The sequence below is a fragment of the Oncorhynchus keta genome, unplaced genomic scaffold, assembly GCF_023373465.1.
Source record: "Oncorhynchus keta strain PuntledgeMale-10-30-2019 unplaced genomic scaffold, Oket_V2 Un_scaffold_9243_pilon_pilon, whole genome shotgun sequence".
In the NCBI taxonomy this organism is placed as follows: domain Eukaryota; kingdom Metazoa; phylum Chordata; class Actinopteri; order Salmoniformes; family Salmonidae; genus Oncorhynchus; species Oncorhynchus keta.
The window spans coordinates 1-25,000 of NW_026291013.1; the positions used below are offsets into that span (position 1 = coordinate 1).

The 25,000-nt window shown below is 47.9% G+C and overlaps 1 protein-coding gene across 1 annotated transcript in view; it reads left to right on the forward strand.

Annotated features, from left to right (window-relative positions):
• Positions 1-803: 803 nt before the first annotated feature.
• pde8a (phosphodiesterase 8A) overlaps positions 804-25,000 on the forward strand; it is a gene marked incomplete at its 5' end in the record, with an annotated part of 67,965 nt that continues 43,768 nt past the window's right edge. The window contains 6 exons of the mRNA XM_052517655.1: positions 804-860; positions 3,034-3,088; positions 9,214-9,302; positions 17,531-17,609; positions 22,050-22,190; positions 23,937-24,025. Of these exons, the coding sequence (XP_052373615.1) occupies positions 804-860; positions 3,034-3,088; positions 9,214-9,302; positions 17,531-17,609; positions 22,050-22,190; positions 23,937-24,025 (510 nt within the window). The remainder of the gene's footprint in view (positions 861-3,033; positions 3,089-9,213; positions 9,303-17,530; positions 17,610-22,049; positions 22,191-23,936; positions 24,026-25,000) is intronic.

Sequence of the window (25,000 nt, forward strand, 5' to 3'; positions counted from 1 at the left end):
CTATGCTGGTATGTTACTATGCCTGTGTGTCGCAGCATTCTAATGCAGCATCCTGATGCAGCAGCCTAATGCAGCATCCTAATGCAGCATCCTTACTGACTGGATGGGTTTACCAAATTGGAACTATGGGTTTTCTAGTTTCTGCGGTGTGCCTGTCCTCGGACCTCAGTCCCCTGCTACCTGGTGAAGTCAGGTCCCTTCTCTACGAGCAACAACCCCCCTCTTCCCCCCTCCACACCACTCTATCTTTAGCCCGGGCCCAAACCAAAAACAAGTTTACAAACATTAATTGACTCTGGCCGTAGCCTGTATGTTAACCTTATTCATCTTGGCCAGTCTATAGGTTCAGTGTACACGCAGGGCTCTCTGTGGAGAACTAAAGCTTCTTTATGGTGACTGGCTGAAGAGAAACCACAGCCAGATGACCACGACTGCTACACTGCATTCTTTCACTGGGCCAAGATCTGCTCGTGGAGCTGCACCACAGGGCCTAGGCCTGCTCACGGAGCTGCACCACAGGGCCTAGGACTGCTCACAGAGCTGCACCAGTCCTGCACACAGAGCTTTGGTCTGGGAGAATCAGAGCTGCACCATAGGGTCTAGTCCTGCTCACGGAGCTGCACCACAGGGCCTAGGCCTGCTCACGGAGCTGCACCAATCCTGCACACAGAGCTTTGGTCTGGGAGAATCAGAGCTGCACCACAAGGTCTAGGCCTGCTCCATTGATATGCTGGCTCTTTGGCAGTTTCCACCAGTATGTTTTCTAGCCAAATGATAAATGTGTGTCTTTGTTTTCCCTTCAGGTCGATCAGGGCGGTGACCTCTTCAGAAAACACTGTGATAGTCGCTGTAGTAAAAAGGTATGTTCCCTCCGCTCCCTCCTCTCTTTATGTTCTGATAGTCTCCATCTATATACCAGTCACTGAGTGTAGTCTCCATCTATATACCAGTCACTATGATCATAGTCTCATCCATACACCAGTCACTATATTCATAGTCTCCATCTATATACCAGTCACTATATTCATAGTCTCCATCTATATACCAGTCACTGAGTGTAGTCTCCATCTATATACCAGTCACTATGATCATAGTCTCATCCATACACCAGTCACTATATTCATAGTCTCCATCTATATACCAGTCACTATATTCATAGTCTCCATCTATATACCAGTCACTATGATCATAGTCTCCATCTATATACCAGTCACTGTGATCATAGTCTCCATCTATATACCAGTCACTATATTCATAGTCTCCATCTATATACCAGTCACTGAGTGTAGTCTCCATCTATATACCAGTCACTATGATCATAGTCTCATCTATACACCAGTCACTATATTCATAGTCTCCATCTATATACCAGTCACTACGATCATAGTCTCCATCTATATACCAGTCACTATGATCATAGTCTCCATCTATATACCAGTCACTATGATCATAGTCTCCATCTATATACCAGTCACTATATTCATAGTCTCCATCTATATACCAGTCACTATGATCATAGTCTCCATCTATATACCAGTCACTTAGTGTAGTCTCCATCTATATACCAGTCACTATATTCATAGTCTCCATCTATATACCAGTCACTATGATCATAGTCTCCATCTATATACCAGTCACTATGATCATAGTCTCCATCTATATACCAGTCACTATATTCATAGTCTCCATCTATATACCAGTCACTATGATCATAGTCTCCATCTATATACCAGTCACTTAGTGTAGTCTCCATCTATATACCAGTCACTATGATCATAGTCTCCATCTATAGTCACTATATTCAGTCTCACTAGTCACTACGATCATAGTCTCCATCTATATACCAGTCACTATGATCATAGTCTCCATCTATATACCAGTCACTATGATCATAGTCTCCATCTATATACCAGTCACTATGATCATAGTCTCCATCTATATACCAGTCACTATATTCATAGTCTCCATCTATATACCAGTCACTATATTCATAGTCTCCATCTATATACCAGTCACTATATTCATAGTCTCCATCTATATACCAGTCACTATATTCATAGTCTCCATCTATATACCAGTCACTATGATCATAGTCTCCATCTATATACCAGTCACTGTGATCATAGTCTCCATCTATATACCAGTCACTATGATCATAGTCTCCATCTATATACCAGTCACTATATTCATAGTCTCCATCTATATACCAGTCACTATGATCATAGTCTCCATCTATATACCAGTCACTATGATCATAGTCTCCATCTATATACCAGTCACTGTGATCATAGTCTCCATCTATATACCAGTCACTATGATCATAGTCTCCATCTATATACCAGTCACTATGATCATAGTCTCCATCTATATACCAGTCACTGAGTGTAGTCTCCATCTATATACCAGTCACTATGATCATAGTCTCCATCTATATACCAGATCATACTCATCATAGATCATAGTCTATGATCCATCTATATACCAGTCACTGTGATATGATCTATACCAGTCACTATGATCATAGTCTCATAGTCTCCATCTATATACCAGTCACTGTGATCATAGTCTCCATCTATATACCAGTCACTCATAGTCTCCATCTATATACCAGTCACTAGTCATAGTCTCCATCTATATACCAGTCACTATGATCATAGTCTCCATCTATATACCAGTCACTATGATCATAGTCTCCATCTATATACCAGTCACTGTGATCATAGTCTCATCTATATACCAGTCACTCATAGATCATAGTCTCATAGTCTCCATCTATATACCAGTCACTATGATCATAGTCTCCATCTATACCAGTCACTATGATCATAGTCTCCATCTATATACCAGTCACTATGATCATAGTCTCCATCTATATACCAGTCACTGTGATCATAGTCTCCATCTATATACCAGTCACTATGATCATAGTCTCCATCTATATACCAGTCACTATGATCATAGTCATAGAGAATTTTTCTTGATTTTTTTTTATCTGAATGGTGTTGTTGATCTTTTTGGTGTTTGCTGTTGTAGGCCGGACAGGGAGGAGGCCTCAGTGATGCCCCTTATCAAATCTGGCTTTAATAGGGTGAGTGAAACACACACACACACACACAGTCATCCCCCCACCACACACAGTCATCCCCCCACCACACACACAGTCATCCCCCCACCACACACAGTCATCCCCTCCACCACACACAGTCATCCCCTCCACCACACACAGTCATCCCCCACCACACACAGTCATCCCCCACCACACACAGTCATCCTTCCGCCACACACAGTCATCCCTCCACCACACAGTCATCCCCCCACCACACACAGTCATCCCCCACACACACACACAGTCATCCCCCACCACACACAGTCATCCTTCCGCCACACACAGTCATCCCTCCACCACACAGTCATCCCCCACCACACACAGTCATCCCCACACACACACACACAGTCATCCTTCCGCCACACACAGTCATCCCTCCACCACACAGTCATCCCCCACCACACACAGTCATCCCCCACCACACACAGTCATCCCCTCCTACCACACACAGTCATCCCCCACCACACACAGTCATCCCCCCACCACACACACAGTCATCCCCCACCACACACAGTCATCCCCTACCACACACAGTCATCCCCCACCACACACAGTCATCCCCCACCACACACAGTCATCCCCCACCACACACACAGTCATCCCCCCACCACACACAGTCATCCCCCCCACACACACACACACAGTCATCCCTACGCCACACACAGTCATCCCTCCACCACACAGTCATCCCCCCACCACACACAGTCATCCCCCACCACACACAGTCATCCCCCACCACACACAGTCATCCCCTCCTACCACACACAGTCATCCCCCACCACACACAGTCATCCCCCACCACACACACAGTCATCCCCCACCACACACACAGTCATCCCCCCACCACACACACAGTCATCCCCCCACCACACACAGTCATCCCCCCACCACACACACAGTCATCCCCCCACCACACACACAGTCATCCCCCACCACACACAGTCATCCCCTACCACACACAGTCATCCCCTCCACCACACACAGTCATCCCCCACCACACACAGTCATCCCCCCACCACACACAGTCATCCCCCCACCACACACAGTCATCCCCCACCACACACAGTCATCCCCCTACCACACACAGTCATCCCCTCCACCACACACAGTCATCCCCCCACCACACACAGTCATCCCCCCACCACACACAGTCATCCCCTCCACCACACACAGTCATCCCCCTACCACACACAGTCATCCCCCACCACACACAGTCATCCCCTCCACCACACACAGTCATCCCTCCACCACACACAGTCATCCCCCTACCACACACAGTCATCCCCCACCACACACAGTCATCCCCTCCACCACACACAGTCATCCCCCCACCACACACAGTCATCCCCTACCACACACAGTCATCCTCCCCACCACACACAGTCATCCCCCCACCACACACAGTCATCCCCCCCACCACACACAGTCATCCCCCTACCACACACAGTCATCCCCCACCACACACAGTCATCCCCCACCACACACAGTCATCCCCCTACACAGTCACACACAGTCATCCCCCCACCACACACAGTCATCCCCCTCACCACACACAGTCATCCCCCACCACACACAGTCATCCCCCCACCACACACAGTCATCCCCCTACCACACACAGTCATCCCCCACCACACACAGTCATCCCCCCCCCACCACACACAGTCATCCCCCTCCCCCCACCACACACAGTCATCCCCTCCACCACACACAGTCATCCCCTCCACCACACACAGTCATCCCCTCCACCACACACAGTCATCCACCCCACCACACACAGTCATCCCCCCCACCACACACAGTCATCCCCCCCACCACACACAGTCATCCCCCCCCACCACCCACTCATATAGGTTCTGGTCTATGGTCTATAGTAGTACCACTATATAGGGAATAGGGTTCTGGTCTATAGTAGTACCACTATATAGGGAATAGGGCTCTGGTCTATAGTAGTACCACTATATAGGGAATAGGGCTCTGGTCTATAGTAGTACCACTATATAGGGAATAGGGCTCTGGTCTATAGTAGTACCACTATATAGGGAATAGGGCTCTGGTCTATAGTAGTACCACTATATAGGGAATAGGGCTCTGGTCTATAGTAGTACCACTATATAGGGAATAGAGCTCTGGTCTAAAGTAGTACCACTATATAGGGAATAGGGCTCTGGTCTATAGTAGTTCCACTATATAGGGAATAGTGCTCTGGTCTATAGTAGTACCACTATATAGGGAATAGGGCTCTGGTCTATAGTAGTACCACTATATAGGGAATAGGGCTCTGGTCTAAAGTAGTACCACTATATAGGGAATAGGGCTCTGGTCTAAAGTAGTACCACTATATAGGGAATAGGGCTCTAGTCTAAAGTAGTGTACTATATAAGGAATAGGGCTCTGGTCTATAGTAGTACCACTATATAGGGAATAGGACTCTGGTCTATAGTAGTACCACTATATAGGGAATAGAGCTCTGGTCTAAAGTAGTACCACTATATAGGGAATAGGGCCCTGGTCTATAGTAGTACCACTATATAGGGAATAGGGCTCTGGTCTATAGTAGTACCACTATATAGGGAATACGGCCCTGGTCTATAGTAGTACCACTATATAGAGAATAGAGCTCTGGTCTAAAGTAGTACCACTATATAGGGAATAGAGCTCTGGTCTATAGTAGGGCACTATATAGTGAATAGAGCTCTGGTCTAAAGTAGTACCACTATATAGGGAATAGAGCTCTGGTCTAAAGTAGTACCACTATATAGGGAATAGGGCTCTGGTCTATAGTAGTACCACTATATAGGGAATAGGGCTCTGGTCTATAGTAGTACCACTATATAGGGAATAGGACTCTGGTCTATAGTAATACCACTATATAGGGAATAAGACCCTATTCCCTATAGGCCCTGGTCTATACACAGCACTCTATTCCAAATCAAAATCAAATTAAATTGTATTTGTCACATACACATGGTTAGCAGATGTTAATGCGAGTGTAGCGAAATGCTTGTGCTTCTAGTTCCGACAATGCAGTAATAACCAACGAGTAATCTAACTAACAATTCCAAAACTACTGTCTTATACACACAAGTGTAAGGGGATAAAGAATATGTACATAAAGATATATGAATGAGTGATGGTACAGAGCGGCATAGGCAAGATACAGTAGATGGTATCGAGTACAGTATATACATATGAGATGAGTATGTAAACAAAGTGGCATAGTTAAAGTGGCTAGTGATACATGTATTACATAAGGGTGCAGTCGATGATATAGAGTACAGTATATACGTATACATATGAGATGAATAATGTAGGGTATGTAAACAAAGTGGCATAGTTAAAGTGGCTAGTGATACATGTATTACATAAAGATGCAGTCGATGATATAGAGTACAGTATATACGTATACATATGAGATGAATAATGTAGGGTATGTAAACATTATATTAGGTAGCATTGTTTAAAGTGGCTAGTGATATATTTTACATCATTTCCCATCAATCCCATTATTAAAGTGGTTGAAGTTGAGTCAGTGTGTTGGCAGCAGCCACTCAATGTTAGTGGTGGCTGTTTAACAGTCTGATGGCCTTGAGATAGAAGCTGTTTTTCAGTCTCTCGGTCCCAGCTTTGATGCACCTGTACTGACCTCGCCTTCTGGATGATAGCGGGGTGAACAGGCAGTGGCTCGGGTGGTTGTTGTCATTGATGATCTTTATGACCTTCCTGTAACATCGGGTGGTGTAGGTGTCCTGGAGGGCAGGTAGTTTGCCCCCGGTGATGCGTTGTGCAGACCTCACTACCCTCTGGAGAGCCTTACGGTTGTGGGTGGAGCAGTTGCCGTACCAGGCGGTGATACAGCCCGCCAGGATGCTCTCGATTGTGCATCTGTAGAAGTTTGTGAGTGCTTTTGGTGACAAGCCAAATTTTTTCAGCCTCCTGAGGTTGAAGAGGCGCTGCTGCGCCTTCTTCACGATGCTGTCTGTGTGGGTGGACCAATTCAGTTTGTCTGTGATGTGTATGCCGAGGAACTTAAAACTTGCTACCCTCTCCACTACTGTTCCATCGATGTGGATAGGGGGGTGTTCCCTCTGCTGTTTCCTGAAGTCCACAATCATCTCCTTAGTTTTGTTGACGTTGAGTGTGAGGTTATTTTCCTGACACCACACTCCGAGGGCCCTCACCTCCTCCCTGTAGGCCGTCTCGTCGTTGTTGTTAATCAAGCCTACCACTGTTGTGTCGTCCGCAAACTTGATGATTGAGTTGGAGGCGTGCGTGGCCACGCAGTCGTGGGTGAACAGGGAGTACAGGAGAGGGCTCAGAACGCACCCTTGTGGGGCCCCAGTGTTGAGGATCAGCGGGGTGGAGATGTTGTCACCTGCCCTCACCACCTGGGGGCGGCCCGTCAGGAAGTCCAGTACCCAGTTGCACAGGGCGGGGTCGAGAGCTTGGAGGGTACTATGGTGTTAAATGCCGAGCTGTAGTCGATGAACAGCATTCTCACATAGGTATTCCTCTTGTCCAGATGGGTTAGGGCAGTGTGCAGTGTGGTTGAGATTGCATCGTCTGTGGACCTATTTGGGCGGTAAGCAAATTGAAGTGGGTCTAGGATGTCAGGTAGGGTGGAGGTGATATGGTCCTTGACTAGTCTCTCAAAGCACTTCATGATGACGAAAGTGAGTGCTACGGGGCAGTAGTCGTTTAGCTCAGTTACCTTAGCTTTCTTGGGAACAGGAACAATGGTGGCCCTCTTAAAGCATGTGGGAACAGCAGACTGGTATAGGGATTGATTGAATATGTCCGTAAACACACCGGCCAGCTGGTCTGCGCATGCTCTGAGGGCGCGGCTGGGGATGCCGTCTGGGCCGGCAGCCCTGCGAGGGTTAACACGTTTAAATGTTTTGCTCACCTCGGCTGCAGTGAAGGAGAGTCCGCATGTTTTGGTTGCAGGCCGTGTCAGTGGCACTGTATTGTCCTCAAAGCGGGCAAAAAAGTTATTTAGTCTGCCTGGGAGCAAGACATCCTGGTCCGTGACGGGGCTGGTTTTCTTTTTATAATCCGTGATTGACTGTAGACCCTGCCACATACCTCTTGTGTCTGAGCCGTTGAATTGAGATTCTACTTTGTCTCTATACTGACGCTTAGCTTGTTTGATTGCCTTGCGGAGGGAATAGCTACACTGTTTGTATTCGGTCATGTTACCGGTCACCTTGCCCTGATTAAAAGAAGTGGTTCGCGCTTTCAGTTTCACGCGAATGCTGCCATCAATCCACGGTTTCTGTTTGAGATCCCTATGGGCCCTGGTCTATACACAGCACCCTATTCCCTATGGGCCCTGGTCTATACACAGCACCCTATTCCCTATGGGCCCTGGTCTATACACAGCACCGTATTCCCTATGGGCCCTGGTCTATACACAGCACTCTATTCCCTATGGGCCCTGGTCTATACACAGCACTCTATTCCCTATGGGCCCTGGTCTATACACAGCACCCTATTCCCTATGGGCCCTGGTCTATACACAGCACCGTATTCCCTATGGGCCCTGGTCTATACACAGCACTCTATTCCCTATGGGCCCTGGTCTATACACAGCACTCTATTCCCTATGGGCCCTGGTCTATACACAGCACCCTATTCCCTATGGGCCCTGGTCTATACACAGCACTCTATTCCCTATGGGCCCTGGTCTATACACAGCACCCTATTCCCTATGGGCCCTGGTCTATACACAGCACCCTATTCCCTATGGGCCCTGGTCTATACACAGCACTCTATTCCCTATGGGCCCTGGTCTATACACAGCACTCTATTCCCTATGGGCCCTGGTCTATACACAGCACCCTATTCCCTATGGGCCCTGGTCTATACACAGCACCCTATTCCCTATGGGTCCTGGTCTATACACAGCACCCTATTCCCTATGGGCCCTGGTCTATACACAGCACCCTATTCCCTATGGGCCCTGGTCTATACACAGCACTCTATTCCCTATGGGCCCTGGTCTATACACAGCACTCTATTCCCTATGGGCCCTGGTCAAAAAAAGTAGTGCACTATTGGGATGCAGACGGATAAACACTGTGTTTAACCTCTGACCTCTAACTCTATAGAGATATGTGGAGAACCCTAACATGATGGCCTGTTACAATGAGCTGCTGCAGCTGGAGCGTGGAGAAGTTCTGGCACAGTTCAAACTGAGGTGAGACACACACACACACACAATCACACACACACGCACACACACAATCACATACACACACACACACACACACACACTCACACACACAATCACATACACACACACACACACACACACACACACACACACACACACACACACACACACACACACACACACACACACACACACATACAGAAGTAAGGGCACAGTTCAAACTGAGATGAGACACACACACACACACACAATCACACACACACAATCACACACACACACACACAATCACATACACACACACACACACACACACAATCACACACACACACACACACACACACACACACACACACACACACACAGTCACACACACACACACACATACAGAAGTAAGGGCACAGTTCAAACTGAGATGAGACACACACACACACACAATCACACAATCACACACACACACACACACACACACACACACACACACACACACACACACACACACACACACACACACACACACACAATCACACACACACACACACACACACACACACACACACACACAATCACACACACACACACAGTCACACATACACACACATACAGAAGTAAGGGCACAGTTCAAACTGAGGTGAGACACACACACACACACAATCACACACACACACATACACACACAATCACACACACACACACACATGCAGAAGTAAGGGCATAGTTTGGGGTTTTGGCATTGAGGCCCTTTATCGACTTCCCCAGAGTCAGATTAATTCACGGATACCATTTTAATGTCGCTGCGAGCAGTTTGGCGGAAGTTGCTAACTAGCGTTAGCTCAATGACTGGAAGTCTATGGGAACAGCTAGCATTGCCAAAATCCCCAACTATCCGTCTACCAGCTAAGGGCTGGGGAGGCAGAGGAGCTTGACAGACAACTACATAGGTCATGGTGAACAGTTAGTTTCAGCCTCAGTTCTTCAAGGAAAATCAGTGAGACCGTTCACATAATATGCAAGTATCTCATCTATCTGAGCTGTGTCTCACCAAGCATCTCATCTATCTGAGTTGTATCTCACCAAGCATCTCATCTATCTGAGCTGTATCTCACCAAGCATCTCATCTATCTGAGCTGTATCTCACCAAGCATCTCATCTATCTGAGCTGTATCTCACCAAGCATCTCATCTATCTGAGCTGTGTCTCACCAAGCATCTCATCTATCTGAGCTGTGTCTCACCAAGCATCTCATCTATCTGAGTTGTCTCACCAAGCATCTCATCTATCTGAGCTGTGTCTCACCAAGCATCTCATCTATCTGAGCTGTGTCTCACCAAGCATCTCATCTATCTGAGCTGTATCTCACCAAGCATCTCATCTATCTGAGTTGTGTCTCACCAAGCATCTCATCTATCTGAGCTGTATCTCACCAAGCATCTCATCTATCTGAGCTGTGTCTCACCAAGCATCTCATCTATCTGAGCTGTGTCTCACCAAGCATCTCATCTATCTGAGCTGTATCTCACCAAGCATCTCATCTATCTGAGTTGTCTCACCAAGCATCTCATCTATCTGAGCTGTATCTCACCAAGCATCTCATCTATCTGGGCTGTATCTCACCAAGCATCTCATCTATCTGGGCTGTATCTCACCAAGCATCTCATCTATCTGGGCTGTATCTCACCAAGCATCTCATCTATCTGAGCTGTATCTCACCAAGCATCTCATCTAAATGAGTTGTCTCACCAAGCATCTCATCTATGTGAGCTGTGTCTCACCAAGTATCTCATCTATCTGGGCTGTGTCTCACCAAGCATCTCATCTATGTGGGCTGTGTCTCACCAAGCATCTCATCTAAATGAGTTGTCTCACCAAGCATCTCATCTATGTGAGCTGTGTCTCACCAAGTATCTCATCTATGTGAGCTGTGTCTCACCAAGCATCTCATCTATGTGAGTTGTCTCACCAAGCATCTCATCTATGTGAGCTGTGTCTCACCAAGCAACTCATCTATCTGAGTTGTGTCTCACCAAGCATCTCATCTAAATGAGTTGTCTCACCAAGCATCTCATCTATCTGAGCTTTGTCTCACCAAGCATCTCATCTATCTGAGTTGTCTCACCAATCATCTCATCTATCTGAGTTGTCTCACCAATCATCTCATCTATCTGAGTTGTCTCACTAAGTATCTCATCTATGTGAGCTTTGTCTCACCAATAATCTCATCTATCTGAGTTGTCTCACCAATCATCTCATCTATCTGAGTTGTCTCACCAAGCATCTCATCTATCTGAGTTGTCTCACTAAGTATCTCATCTATGTGAGCTTTGTCTCATCAATAATCTCATCTATCTGAGTTGTCTCACCAATCATCTCATCTATCTGAGTTGTCTCACCAATCATCTCATCTATCTGAGCTGTGTCTCACCAAGCATCTCATCTATGTGAGCTGTGTCTCACCAAGCATCTCATCTATCTGAGCTGTATCTCACCAAGCATCTCATCTATGTGAGCTGTGTCTCACCAAGCATCTCATCTATCTGGGCTGTGTCTCACCAAGCATCTCATCTATGTGAGCTGTGTCTCACCAAGCATCTCATCTATCTGGGCTGTGTCTCACCAAGCATCTCATCTATCTGGGCTGTGTCTCACCAAGCATCTCATCTATGTGAGCTGTGTCTCACCAAGCATCTCATCTATCTGAGCTGTATCTCACCAAGCATCTCATCTATGTGAGCTGTGTCTCACCAAGCATCTCATCTATCTGGGCTGTGTCTCACCAAGCATCTCATCTATCTGGGCTGTGTCTCACCAAGCATCTCATCTATGTGAGCTGTATCTCACCAAGCATCTCATCTATCTGAGCTGTGTCTCACCAAGCATCTCATCTATCTGAGCTGTGTCTCACCAAGCATCTCATCTATCTGGGCTGTGTCTCACCAAGCATCTCATCTATCTGGGCTGTGTCTCACCAAGCATCTCATCTATCTGGGCTGTGTCTCACCAAGCATCTCATCTATCTGAGCTGTGTCTCACCAAGCATCTCATCTATCTGGGCTGTGTCTCACCAAGCATCTCATCTATCTGGGCTGTGTCTCACCAAGCATCTCATCTATCTGAGCTGTGTCTCACCAAGCATCTCATCTATCTGAGTTGTATCTCACCAAGCATCTCATCTATCTGAGCTGTGTCTCACCAAGCATCTCATCTATCTGAGTTGTCTCACCAAGCATCTCATCTATCTGAGCTGTATCTCACCAAGCATCTCATCTATCTGAGTTGTGTCTCACCAAGCATCTCATCTATCTGAGCTGTGTCTCACCAAGCATCTCATCTATCTGAGTTGTGTCTCACCAAGCATCTCATCTATCTGAGCTGTATCTCACCAAGCATCTCATCTATCTGAGCTGTATCTCACCAAGCATCTCATCTATCTGAGCTGTATCTCACCAAGCATCTCATCTATCTGAGTTGTCTCACCAAGCATCTCATCTATCTGAGCTGTGTCTCACCAAGCATCTCATCTATCTGAGCTGTATCTCACCAAGCATCTCATCTATCTGAGCTGTATCTCACCAAGCATCTCATCTATCTGAGCTGTATCTCACCAAGCATCTCATCTATCTGAGCTGTATCTCACCAAGCATCTCATCTATCTGAGTTGTATCTCACCAAGCATCTCATCTATCTGAGCTGTATCTCACCAAGCATCTCATCTATCTGAGCTGTGTCTCACCAAGCATCTCATCTATCTGAGTTGTGTCTCACCAAGCATCTCATCTATCTGAGTTGTCTCACCAAGCATCTCATCTATCTGAGTTGTGTCTCACCAAGCATCTCATCTATCAGCTGTGTCTCACCAAGCATCTCATCTATCTGAGTTGTGTCTCACCAAGCATCTCATCTATCTGAGCTGTGTCTCACCAAGCATCTCATCTATCTGAGTTGTGTCTCACCAAGCATCTCATCTATCTGAGCTGTGTCTCACCAAGCATCTCATCTATCTGAGTTGTGTCTCACCAAGCATCTCATCTATCTGAGCTGTGTCTCACCAAGCATCTCATCTATCTGAGCTGTGTCTCACCAAGCATCTCATCTATCTGAGCTGTGTCTCACCAAGCATCTCATCTATCTGAGTTGTCTCACCAAGCATCTCATCTATCTGAGCTGTGTCTCACCAAGCATCTCATCTATGTGAGCTGTGTCTCACCAAGCATCTCATCTATCTCACCAAGCATCTCATCTAGTTGTCTCACCAAGCATCTCATCTATCTGAGCTGTGTCTCACCAAGCATCTCATCTATCTGAGTTGTCTCACCAAGCATCTAATCTATCTGAGCTGTGTCTCACCAAGCATCGCATCTATCTGAGTTGTCTCACCAAGCATCTCATCTAAATGAGTTGTCTCACCAAGCATCTCATCTATCTGAGCTGTGTCTCACCAAGCATCTCATCTATGTGAGTTGTCTCACCAAGCATCTCATCTATCTGAGTTGTGTCTCACCAAGCATCTCATCTATCTGAGTTGTATCTCACCAAGCATCTCATCTATCTGAGTTGTCTCACCAAGCATCTCATCTATCTGAGTTGTATCTCACCAAGCATCTCATCTATCTGAGCTGTATCTCACCAAGCATCTCATCTATGTGAGCTGTGTCTCACCAAGCATCTCATCTATCTGAGTTGTCTCACCAAGCATCTCATCTATCTGAGTTGTATCTCACCAAGCATCTCATCTATCTGAGCTGTATCTCACCAAGCATCTCATCTATGTGAGCTGTGTCTCACCAAGCATCGCATCTATCTGAGTTGTCTCACCAAGCATCTCATCTAAATGAGTTGTCTCACCAAGCATCTCATCTATCTGAGCTGTGTCTCACCAAGCATCTCATCTATGTGAGTTGTCTCACCAAGCATCTCATCTATCTGAGTTGTGTCTCACCAAGCATCTCATCTATCTGAGTTGTCTCACCAAGCATCTCATCTATCTGAGTTGTGTCTCACCAAGCATCTCATCTATGTGAGCTGTGTCTCACCAAGCAACTCATCTATCTGAGCTGTGTCTCACCAAGCATCTCATCTATGTGAGTTGTCTCACCAAGCATCTCATCTATGTGAGTTGTCTCACCAAGCATCTCATCTATCTGAGTTGTGTCTCACCAAGCATCTCATCTAAATGAGTTGTCTCACCAAGCATCTCATCTATCTGAGCTGTGTCTCACCAAGCATCTCATCTATGTGAGTTGTCTCACCAAGCATCTCATCTATCTGAGTTGTCTCACCAAGCATCGCATCTAAATGAGTTGTCTCACCAAGCATCTCATCTATGTGAGTTGTCTCACCAAGCATCTCATCTATCTGAGTTGTATCTCACCAAGCATCTCATCTATGTGAGTTGTCTCACCAAGCATCTCATCTATCTGAGTTGTGTCTCACCAAGCATCTCATCTATGTGAGTTGTATCTCACCAAGCATCTCATCTATGTGAGTTGTCTCACCAAGCATCTCATCTATCTGAGTTGTGTCTCACCAAGCATCTCATCTATCTGAGTTGTATCTCACCAAGCATCTCATCTATCTGAGTTGTCTCACCAAGCATCTCATCTATCTGAGTTGTCTCACCAAGTATCTCATCTATGTGAGCTTTGTCTCATCAATAATCTCATCTATCTGAGCTGTATCTCACCAAGCATCTCATGTATGTGAGTTGTGTCTCACCAAGCATCTCATCTATGTGAGCTTTGTCTCATCAATAATCTCATCTATCTGAGCTGTGTCTCACCAAGCATCTCATCTATCTGAGCTGTGTCTCACCAAGCATCTCATCTATCTGGGCTGTGTCTCACCAAGCATCTCATCTATCTGGGCTGTGTCTCACCAAGCATCTCATCTATCTGGGCTGTGTCTCACCAAGCATCTCATCTATCTGGGCTGTGTCTCACCAAGCATCTCATCTATGTGAGCTGTGTCTCACCAAGCATCTCATCTATCTGGGCTGTGTCTCACCAAGCATCTCATCTATCTGGGCTGTGTCTCACCAAGCATCTCATCTATCTGGGCTGTGTCTCACCAAGCATCTCATCTATCTGAGCTGTGTCTCACCAAGCATCTCATCTATCTGAGCTGTGTCTCACCAAGCATCTCATCTATCTGAGCTGTATCTCACCAAGCATCTCATCTATCTGAGCTGTATCTCACCAAGCATCTCATCTATCTGGGCTGTGTCTCACCAAGCATCTCATCTATCTGGGCTGTGTCTCACCAAGCATCTTGTGTGTTGTTGTGTTGTTGTTATGTTGTGGTGCTACCATGTTGTTGTGCTGCTACCATGTTGTGCTGCTGCCATGTTGTGGTGCTACCATGTTGTTGTCACGTTGTGTTGTTGTTATGTTGTGTTGCTACCATGTGGTTGCCATGTTGTGTTGTTGTTATGTTGTGTTGCTACTATTCTGTGTTGTTGTTATTTTGTGTTGCTACCATGTTGTGTTGTTGTTATGTTGTGTTGCTACCATGTTGTTGTTATGTTGTGCTGCTACCATGTTGTTGTTATGTTGTGTTGTTGCCATGTTGTGTTGCTACCATGTTGTGTTGCTGCCATGTTGTGTTGCTACCATGTTGTGTTGCTACCATGTTGTGTTGTTGCCATGTTGTGTTGCTACCATGTTGTGTTGCTACCATGTTGTGTTGCTACCATGTTGTGCTGCTACCATGTTGTGTTGCTACCATGTTGTGTTGTTGCCATGTTGTGTTGCTACCATGTTGTGTTGCTACCATGTTGTGTTGCTACCATGTTGTGCTGCTACCATGTTGTGGTGCTACCATGTTGTGCTGCTACCATGTTGTGTTGCTACCATGTTGTGGTGCTACCATGTTGTGCTGCTACCATGTTGTGTTGCTACCATGTTGTGTTGTTGCCATGTTGTGTTGCTACCATGTTGTGTTGCTACCATGTTGTGTTGCTACCATGTTGTGCTGCTACCATGTTGTGTTGCTACCATGTTGTGCTGCTACCATGTTGTGGTGCTACCATGTTGTGGTGCTACCATGTTGTGTTGTTGTTATGTTGTGTTGCTACCATGTTGTGTTTCTACCATGTTGTTGTCACGTTGTGTTGCTACCATGTTGTGGTGCTACCATGTTGTTGTCACGTTGTGTTGCTACCATGTGGTTGCCATGTTGTGTTGTGATGTGTTGCTCTCTTGCTAAGTTGTTGTCTTTAGGTCTCTCTTTATGTCGTGTTGTTTTGTCTCTCTTGTTGTGATGTGTGTTTTGTCATATATTTATATTGTATTTATGTTTAAGAATATGTTCTTAACTGACTTGCCTGGTTAAATAAAGGTAAAAAAAAAAAAAATTTAAATCCCAGGACCTCGTCCACGCAGGAGGTATTTTGCCTTTTGGGAGGCCGTCATTGTAAATAAGTATTTGTTCTTAGCTGACTTGCCTAGTTAAATAAAGGTTAAATAAAAATAAATAAATCCACTCAATGCTGGCCCCAAATCCTGTAATAATGGTGGAGTGTGATTAAAAATGAGAAATTAAAAAAGTATAATATTCTTTCTACAGCTATGTACTGTACACATGTCTAAATGTAGCTCCTGTTCTACATTCAGAGGTGCATTTCAACTATCTCCCTTCCTCCCTATCTCCCTCCCTCCCTATCTCTCCCTCCCTCCCTTTCTCTCCCTCCTTCCCTATCTCTCCCTCCTTCCCAATCTCTCTTCCCTCCCTCCCTCCCAATCTCTCTTCCCTCCCTCTTTTTCTCTCCCTCCTCCCTATCTCTCCCTCCCTCCCTCCCTCCCTCCCTCCCTCCCTCCCTCCCTCCCTCCCTCCCTCCCTCCCTCCCTCCCTCCCTCCCTCCCTCCCTCCCTCCCTCCCTCCCTCTCCCTCCTTCCCTATCTCTCCCTCCCTCCCTATCTCCCTCCCAATCTCCCTCCCTCCCTCCCTCCCTCCCTCCCTCCCTCCCTCCCTCCCTCCCTCCCTCCCTCCCTCCCTCCCTCCCTCCCTCCCTCCCTCCCTCCCTCCCTCCCTCCCTCCCTCCCCCTCCCTCCCTCCCTCTCTCTCTCATGCTCTCCCTCCCTCCCTCTCTCATGCTCTCCCTCCCTCCCTCTCTCATGCTCTCCCTCCCTCCCTCCCTCCCTCCCTCCCTCCCTCTCTCATGCTCTCCCTCCCTCTCGCCCTCCCTCCCTCCTTCTCCCTCTCCCTCCCTTCTTCTCCCCCTCTCCATCCCTGCTCTCCCTCCCCCTCCCTCTCTTTCCTAGGGCGTGTAATGCTATCTTCACAGCATTGGAGCAGAGTCAGGAGGCCATAGAGATCACCAATGAGGATCAAGTCATTCAGGTGGGTTTTCATTCGTTTCCATTAGTTTTACTAAAGAATGGTCTGTTGTTTATTCTCAACCAAACAGTCTACAGATGGAAGCACTAAGGTAGGGGTGGGGGAACGTTTTGGCTCGAGGGCCACATTGGGATTTTCAATTTGCAGGGTCAGAAAAAGGGCAGCTACAGCCACAGCTACAGACACAATTAGAGACACAGCTACAGCCACAGCTACAGACACAATTAGAGACACAGCTACAGCCACAGCTACAGACACAATTAGAGACACAGCTACAGCCACAGCTACAGCCACAGCTACAGGCACAGACACAGACACAGCTACAGACACAGCTACAGACACAGCCACAGCTACAGCCACAGCTACAGGCACAGACACAGACACAGCTACAGACACAGCTACAGACACAGCTACAGACACAGACACAGCTACAGACACGGCTACAGACACAGCAACAGACACAGCCACAGACACAGCTACAGACACCGCTACAGACACAGCTACAGACACGGCTACAGCCACAGACACAGCTACAGACACAGCTACAGACACAGCCACAGACACAGCCACAGACACAGCTACAGACACGGCTATGGACACAGTTAGAGACACAGCTACAGGCACAGCCACAGACACAGCAACCGACACCGCAGCAGACACAGCAACAGACACAGCTAGACACAGCTAGAGACACAGCTACAGCCACAGCTACAGGCACAGCCACAGACACAGACACAGCAACCGACACAGACACGGCAACAGCCACAGCTAGAGACACAGCTAGAGACACGGCTACGGACACAGTTAGAGACACAGCTACAGCCACAACTACAGGCACAGCTAGAGAAACAGCAACCGACACAGACACGGCAACAGACACGCTAGAGACACAGCTAGAAACACAGCTACAGACACGGCTACGGACACAGCTACAGCCACAGCTACAGACACAGCTAGAGACACAGCAACCGACACAGCAACAGACACCACAGCACACACAGCAACAGCTAGAGACATGGCTACAGACACGGCTACAGACAGAGAGACAGCTACAGACAGAGCTAGAGACAGAGCTAGAGACACAGCTACAGATAGAGACACAGCTAGAGAGACAGCTACATCTAGAGAGACAGCTACAGACAGAGACACAGCTAGAGACACAGCTACAGCTAGAGACACAGCTACAGCTAGAGAGACGGCTAGAGACACAGCTACAGCTAGAGACACAGCTAGAGACACAGCTACATCTAGAGACACAGCTACAGTTAGAGAGACAGCTACAGCTAGAGAGACACAGCTACAGCTAGAGAGACGGCTAGAGACACAGCTACAGCTAGAGACACAGCTAGAGAGACAGCTAGAGAGACAGCTACAGCTAGAGACACAGCTAGAGACACAGCTAGAGACACAGCTACAGCTAGAGACACAGCTAGAGAGACAGCTACAGCTACAGCTAGAGACACAGCTAGAGACACAGCTACAGCTAGAGAGACGGCTAGAGACACAGCTACAGCTAGAGACACAGCTAGAGACACAGCTACAGCTAGAGACACAGCTACAGCTAGAGAGACGGTTAGAGACACAGCTACAGCGAGAGACACAGCTACAGTTAGAGAGACAGCTAGAGACACAGCTACAGCTAGAGAGACAGCTATAGACACAGCTACAGCTAGAGAGACAGCTATAGACACAGCTACAGCTAGAGAGACAGCTATAGACAGAGAGACAGCTACAGCTAGAGAGAAAGCTATAGACAGAGAGACAGCTACAGCTAGAGAGACAGCTAGAGACACAGCTACAGCTAGAGACGGCTAGAGACACAGCTACAGCTAGAGAGACGGTTAGAGACACAGCTACAGCTAGAGAGACAGCTATAGACAGAGAGACAGCTACAGCTAGAGAGACAGCTAGAGACACAGCTACAGCTAGAGAGACGGCTAGAGACACAGCTACAGCTAGAGAGACAGCTAGAGAGACAGCTATAGACACAGCTACAGCTAGAGAGACAGCTATAGACAGAGAGACAGCTACAGCTAGAGAGACAGCTATAGACAGAGAGACAGCTACAGCTAGAGAGACAGCTAGAGACACAGCTACAGCTAGAGACGGCTAGAGACACAGCTACAGCTAGAGACGGCTAGAGACACAGCTACAGCTAGAGAGACGGCTAGAGACACAGCTACAGCTAGAGAGACAGCTATAGACAGAGAGACAGCTACAGCTAGAGAGACAGCTAGAGACACAGCTACAGCTAGAGAGACGGCTAGAGACACAGCTACAGCTAGAGAGACAGCTAGAGAGACAGCTATAGACACAGCTACAGCTAGAGAGACAGCTATAGACAGAGAGACAGCTACAGCTAGAGAGACAGCTATAGACAGAGAGACAGCTACAGCTAGAGAGACAGCTAGAGACACAGCTACAGCTAGAGACGGCTAGAGACACAGCTACAGCTAGAGAGACAGCTAGAGACACAGCTACAGCTAGAGAGACAGCTATAGACAGAGAGACAGCTACAGCTAGAGAGACAGCTAGAGACACAGCTACAGCTAGAGAGACGGCTAGAGACACAGCTACAGCTAGAGAGACAGCTAGAGAGACGACTAGAGACACAGCTACAGCTAGAGAGACGGCTAGAGACACAGCTACAGCTAGAGAGACGGCTAGAGACACAGCTACAGCTAGAGAGACAGCTAGAGACACCGCTACAGGCACAGAGCATCTCCAGCAGTGTTATCATGTTCTCTGTCTGTCTGTCTGTCTGTCTGTCTGTCTGTCTGTCTGTCTGAACTGTGTGATGCTGTTGTGAAGAGCTATGCTAGCTGAGCTAAGCTAATTTCGCAGGACTGTGTGTGATACTGTTGTGAAGAGCTATGCTAGCTGAGCTAAGCTAACCTCACAGGACTGTGTGTGATGCTAGTGTGAAGAGCTATGCTAGCTGAGCTAAGCTAACCTCACAGGACTGTGTGTGATGCTAGTGTGAAGAGCTATGCTAGCTGAGCTAAGCTAACTTCACAGGACTGTGTGTGATGCTAGTGTGAAGAGCTATGCTAGCTGAGCTAAGCTAACTTCACAGGACTGTGTGTGATGCTAGTGTGAAGAGCTATGCTAGCTGAGCTAAGCTAACTTCGCAGGACTGTGTGTGATGCTAGTGTGAAGAGCTATGCTAGCTGAGCTAAGCTAACTTCGCAGGACTGTGTGTGATGCTAGTGTGAAGGGCTATGCTAGCTGAGCTAAGCTAACCTCACAGGACTATGTGTGATGCTAGTGTTGTTAGACTTACAGAAAATCTCTAATGATGCCTGATTCTCAGTTTTTTGATGTATCTCTCCCTCTCCCCCGTCTCTACCCGTCTCCCCCCGTCTCTCCCCTTCTCTCCCCCTTTCTCTCCCCGTCTCTCCCCCGTCTCTCCCCCCTTCTCTCCCCCGTCTCTCCCCCCTCCTCTCCCCCCCTTCTCTCCCCCGTCTCTCCCCCTCCTCTCCCCCGTCTCTCCCCCGTCTCTCCCCTCTCTCTCCCCCCGTCTCTCCCCGTCTCTCCCCGTCTCTCCCCCTTCTCTCCCCCGTCTCTCCCCCCACTCTCTCCCCCTTCTCTCCCCCGTCTCTCCCCCACTCTCTCCCCCCTCTCCCCCGTCTCTCCCCCGTCTCTCCCCCGTCTCTCCCCCTCTCTCTCCCCCTCTCTCTCCCCCGTCTCTCCCCCGTCTCCCCCCATCTCTCCCCCGTCTCTCCCCCATCTCTCCCCCCTCTCTCCCCCCCCGTCTCTCCCCCGTCTCTCTCCCCTCTCTCTCTCCCCGTCTCTCCCCCCTCTCTCTCCCCCCTCTCTCCCCATCTCCCCATCTCTCTCCCCGTCTCTACCCGTCTCTCCCTCTCCCCCTCTCTCTCCCCCTCTCTCTCCCCCATCTCCCCATCTCTCTCCCCGTCTCTACCCGTCTCTCCCCCTCTCTCTCCCCCTTCTCTCCCCCCTCTCTCTCCCCCGTCTCTCCCCCATCTCTCCCCCCGTCTCTCCCCCATCTCTCCCCCTCTCTCTCCCCCTCTCTCCCCCGTCTCTCCCCGTCTCTCTCTCCCCCTCTCTCTCCCCCGTCTCTCCCCCTCTCTCTCTCCCCCTCTCTCTCCCCTCTCTCTCCCCCCTCTCTCTCCCCCATCTCCCCCATCTCTCTCCCCGTCTCTACCCGTCTCCCCCGTCTCTCCCCCGTCTCTCCCCCTCTCTCCCCCTTTCTCGCCCCCTCTCTCTCCCCCTCTCTCCCCCGTCTCTCCCCCTTCTCTCCCCCGTCTCTCCCCCTTCTCTCCCCCGTCTCTCCCCCTTCTCTCCCCCACTCTCTCCCCCTCTCTCTCCCCCCGTCTCTCCCCCGTCTCTCCCCGTCTCTCCCCCTTCTCTCCCCCGTCTCTCCCCCCCGTCTCTCCCCTCTCTCTCCCCCTCTCCCCCCTCCCCTGTCTCTCTCCTCTACAGTATGTGAACCCTGCCTACGAGAGCATCATGGGTTACCATCAAGGTGAACTAATAGGGAAGGAAATAACAGAAGTGCCTAAAAGTGAAAAGAATAAGCCTGATCTCCTTGAAACCATAAACTCCTGTATCCAGAAAGGAAAGGTGAGTGTGTATCTATCTGTTCATTTCCAGCCCTTATAACAGCTCTATGATATCAGGTGTGTGTTGACCCCCCTCAGCTCGGTCAGAAAGCCTTTTTCATGCAGTGAGATGAGACACTGGATGCTGTCTGGGTTTGTGGTGTGAGTACAGAGACATAGAAGGTCACAGGCAGACAGAGGAACAGTAGGAAACTGCCTTTTGAACCTCAGACACCACACCAGGGGTGTCTCACATGAAACAACCTGACTGGACGCCATTTTGGTTCTCTCCTGCCCCGTAAAGGGTGTGGTTATTGTTTGATATGCCACAGGATGACCCCGGCGTTGAGGTGATCAGAACTTCTTCATTATAACATATTATAGACTACAGCCTTTTGTTTATTGGTCCTGGGTGGTTCAGTTGGTGAGAGCAGTAACATCAATGTTGTTAAATTCCCCTGAGGATCACACTGCAAAGAGAAGGGTTTATTACTGGAAAGTTTACCAGTAAACTACCAGAATTTCGTGGATTTTATGTCATCTATCACAAGACATCGAGTGGCACTTCAGATTATCACAGGTGTCTGTAATTATCTTTGGCCCTCTGTGTGAATTTATCACATGTCAAATAAATGAAATAATTAAATAAGATGGTTGTAAAAATATTTTAAAAATAAATAGAAGGACAAAGCTGTATAAACATTATTCTAAATATCCTTTATTTTTGTTTACACACTTTTATTTATTTGTCTATTTCAACGTGTATTTGTTGACAATGTGGTCAAACTGGTGGTGGTATGTGAAGATAGTCAATAGTTGGAGGAGTTTCAGAGTTCATTTAAAATAAAGCCGTTGTTGATTCGATGGTTTTTAAAGGGACTATTTTCTCTTCAACCATCTGGTCAATCAGGTAGAAAGTCATGGACAATATAGACACAGATATAAAGAGTTATATTATACACTCATAAATTGTTTAAAGTTATTCAAGTATAAATTACCAAAGTTCCGATAGACTGCCGTAGATTTTCTGTTAATTACAAACATTTCGGAAGATGTTTGTGGCTCTGGTGGCTCTGTCTGTTAAGTAGATATTATTATATGAAGTGAATTGTCTCTCTGTCCTGCCTTCATTATTCATTTGCCTCTCCTCTCCTCTCCTCTCCTCTCCCTCTCCTCTCCTCCTCTCCTCTCCTCTCCCCTCCTCCCCTCCCCTCCCTCCCTCCCCTCCCCTCCCCTCCTCTCCTCTCTCTCTCTCTCTCTCTCTCTCTCTCTCTCTCTCTCTCTCTCTCTCTCCCTCTCCTCCCCTCTCTCCTCTCTCTCTCTCTCTCTCTCTCTCTCTCTCTCTCTCTCTCTCTCTCTCTCTCTCTCCTCTCTCTCCTCTCTCCTCCCCTCCCTCCCTCCCTCCCCTCCCCTCCCCTCCCCTCCCCTCCCCTCTCCCTCTCCTCTCCCCTCTCCTCTCCTCTCCCCTCCCTCCTCTCCTCTCCTCTCCTCTCCTCTCCTCTCTCCTCTCCTCTCCCTCTCCTCTCCTCTCCCTCCCTCTCCTCTCCTCGGGGACCTCTCCCCTGAAGATCCTCCTCTCCCCTCCTCCCCTCTCCCTCCCTCCTCTCCCTCCTCTCCTCTCTCCTCTCCCTCTCTCCTCTCCTCCTCTCCTCTCCTCTCTCCTCTCCCTCCTATCCTCTCCTCTCCTCCTCCCCTCCCTCCTCTCCTCTCCTCTCCTCTCCCCTCCCCTCCCCTCCTCTCCTCTCCTCTCCTCTCTCTCTCCTCCCAGGAGTGGCAGGGGATTTATTATGCCAAAAAGAAGAACGGGGACAGTGTCCAACAAAATGTGAAGATCACACCTGTGATCGGACAGGGAGGGTGAGTACTGTTCACGTCATATGTCTCAATAAAATACAGTGGAGGGTGAGTACTGTTCACGTCATATGTGTCAATAAAATACAGTGGAGGGCGAGTACTGTTCACGTCATATGTCTCAATAAAATACAGTGGAGGGTGAGTACTGTTCACGTCATATGTCTCAATAAAATACAGTGGAGGGTGAGGGCTGTTCACGTCATATGTCTCAATAAAATACAGTGGAGGGTGAGGGCTGTTCACGTCATATGTGTCAATAAAATACAGTGGAGGGTGAGTACTGTTCACGTCATATGTCTCAATAAAATACAGTGGAGGGTGAGTACTGTTCACGTCATATGTCTCAATAAAATACAGTGGAGGGTGAGGGCTGTTCACGTCATATGTCTCAATAAAATACAGTGGAGGGTGAGGGCTGTTCACGTCATATGTCTCAATAAAATACAGTGGAGGGTGAGGGCTGTTCACGTCATATGTCTCAATAAAATACAGTGGAGGGTGAGGGCTGTTCACGTCATATGTGTCAATAAAATACAGTGGAGGGTGAGGGCTGTTCACGTCATATGTCTCAATAAAATACAGTGGAGGGTGAGGGCTGTTCACGTCATATGTCTCAATAAAATACAGTGGAGGGTGAGGGCTGTTCACGTCATATGTCTCAATAAAATACAGTGGAGGGTGAGGGCTGTTCACGTCATATGTCTCAATAAAATACAGTGGAGGGTGAGGGCTGTTCACGTCATATGTCTCAATAAAATACAGTGGAGGGTGAGGGCTGTTCACGTCATATGTGTCAATAAAATACAGTGGAGGGTGAGGGCTGTTCACGTCATATGTCTCAATAAAATACAGTGGAGGGTGAGGGCTGTTCACGTCATATGTCTCAATAAAATACAGTGGAGGGTGAGGGCTGTTCACATCATATGTCTCAATAAATGACCGTCTTTGTTTATGTGGGAAATGATTTGATGGTGGTCA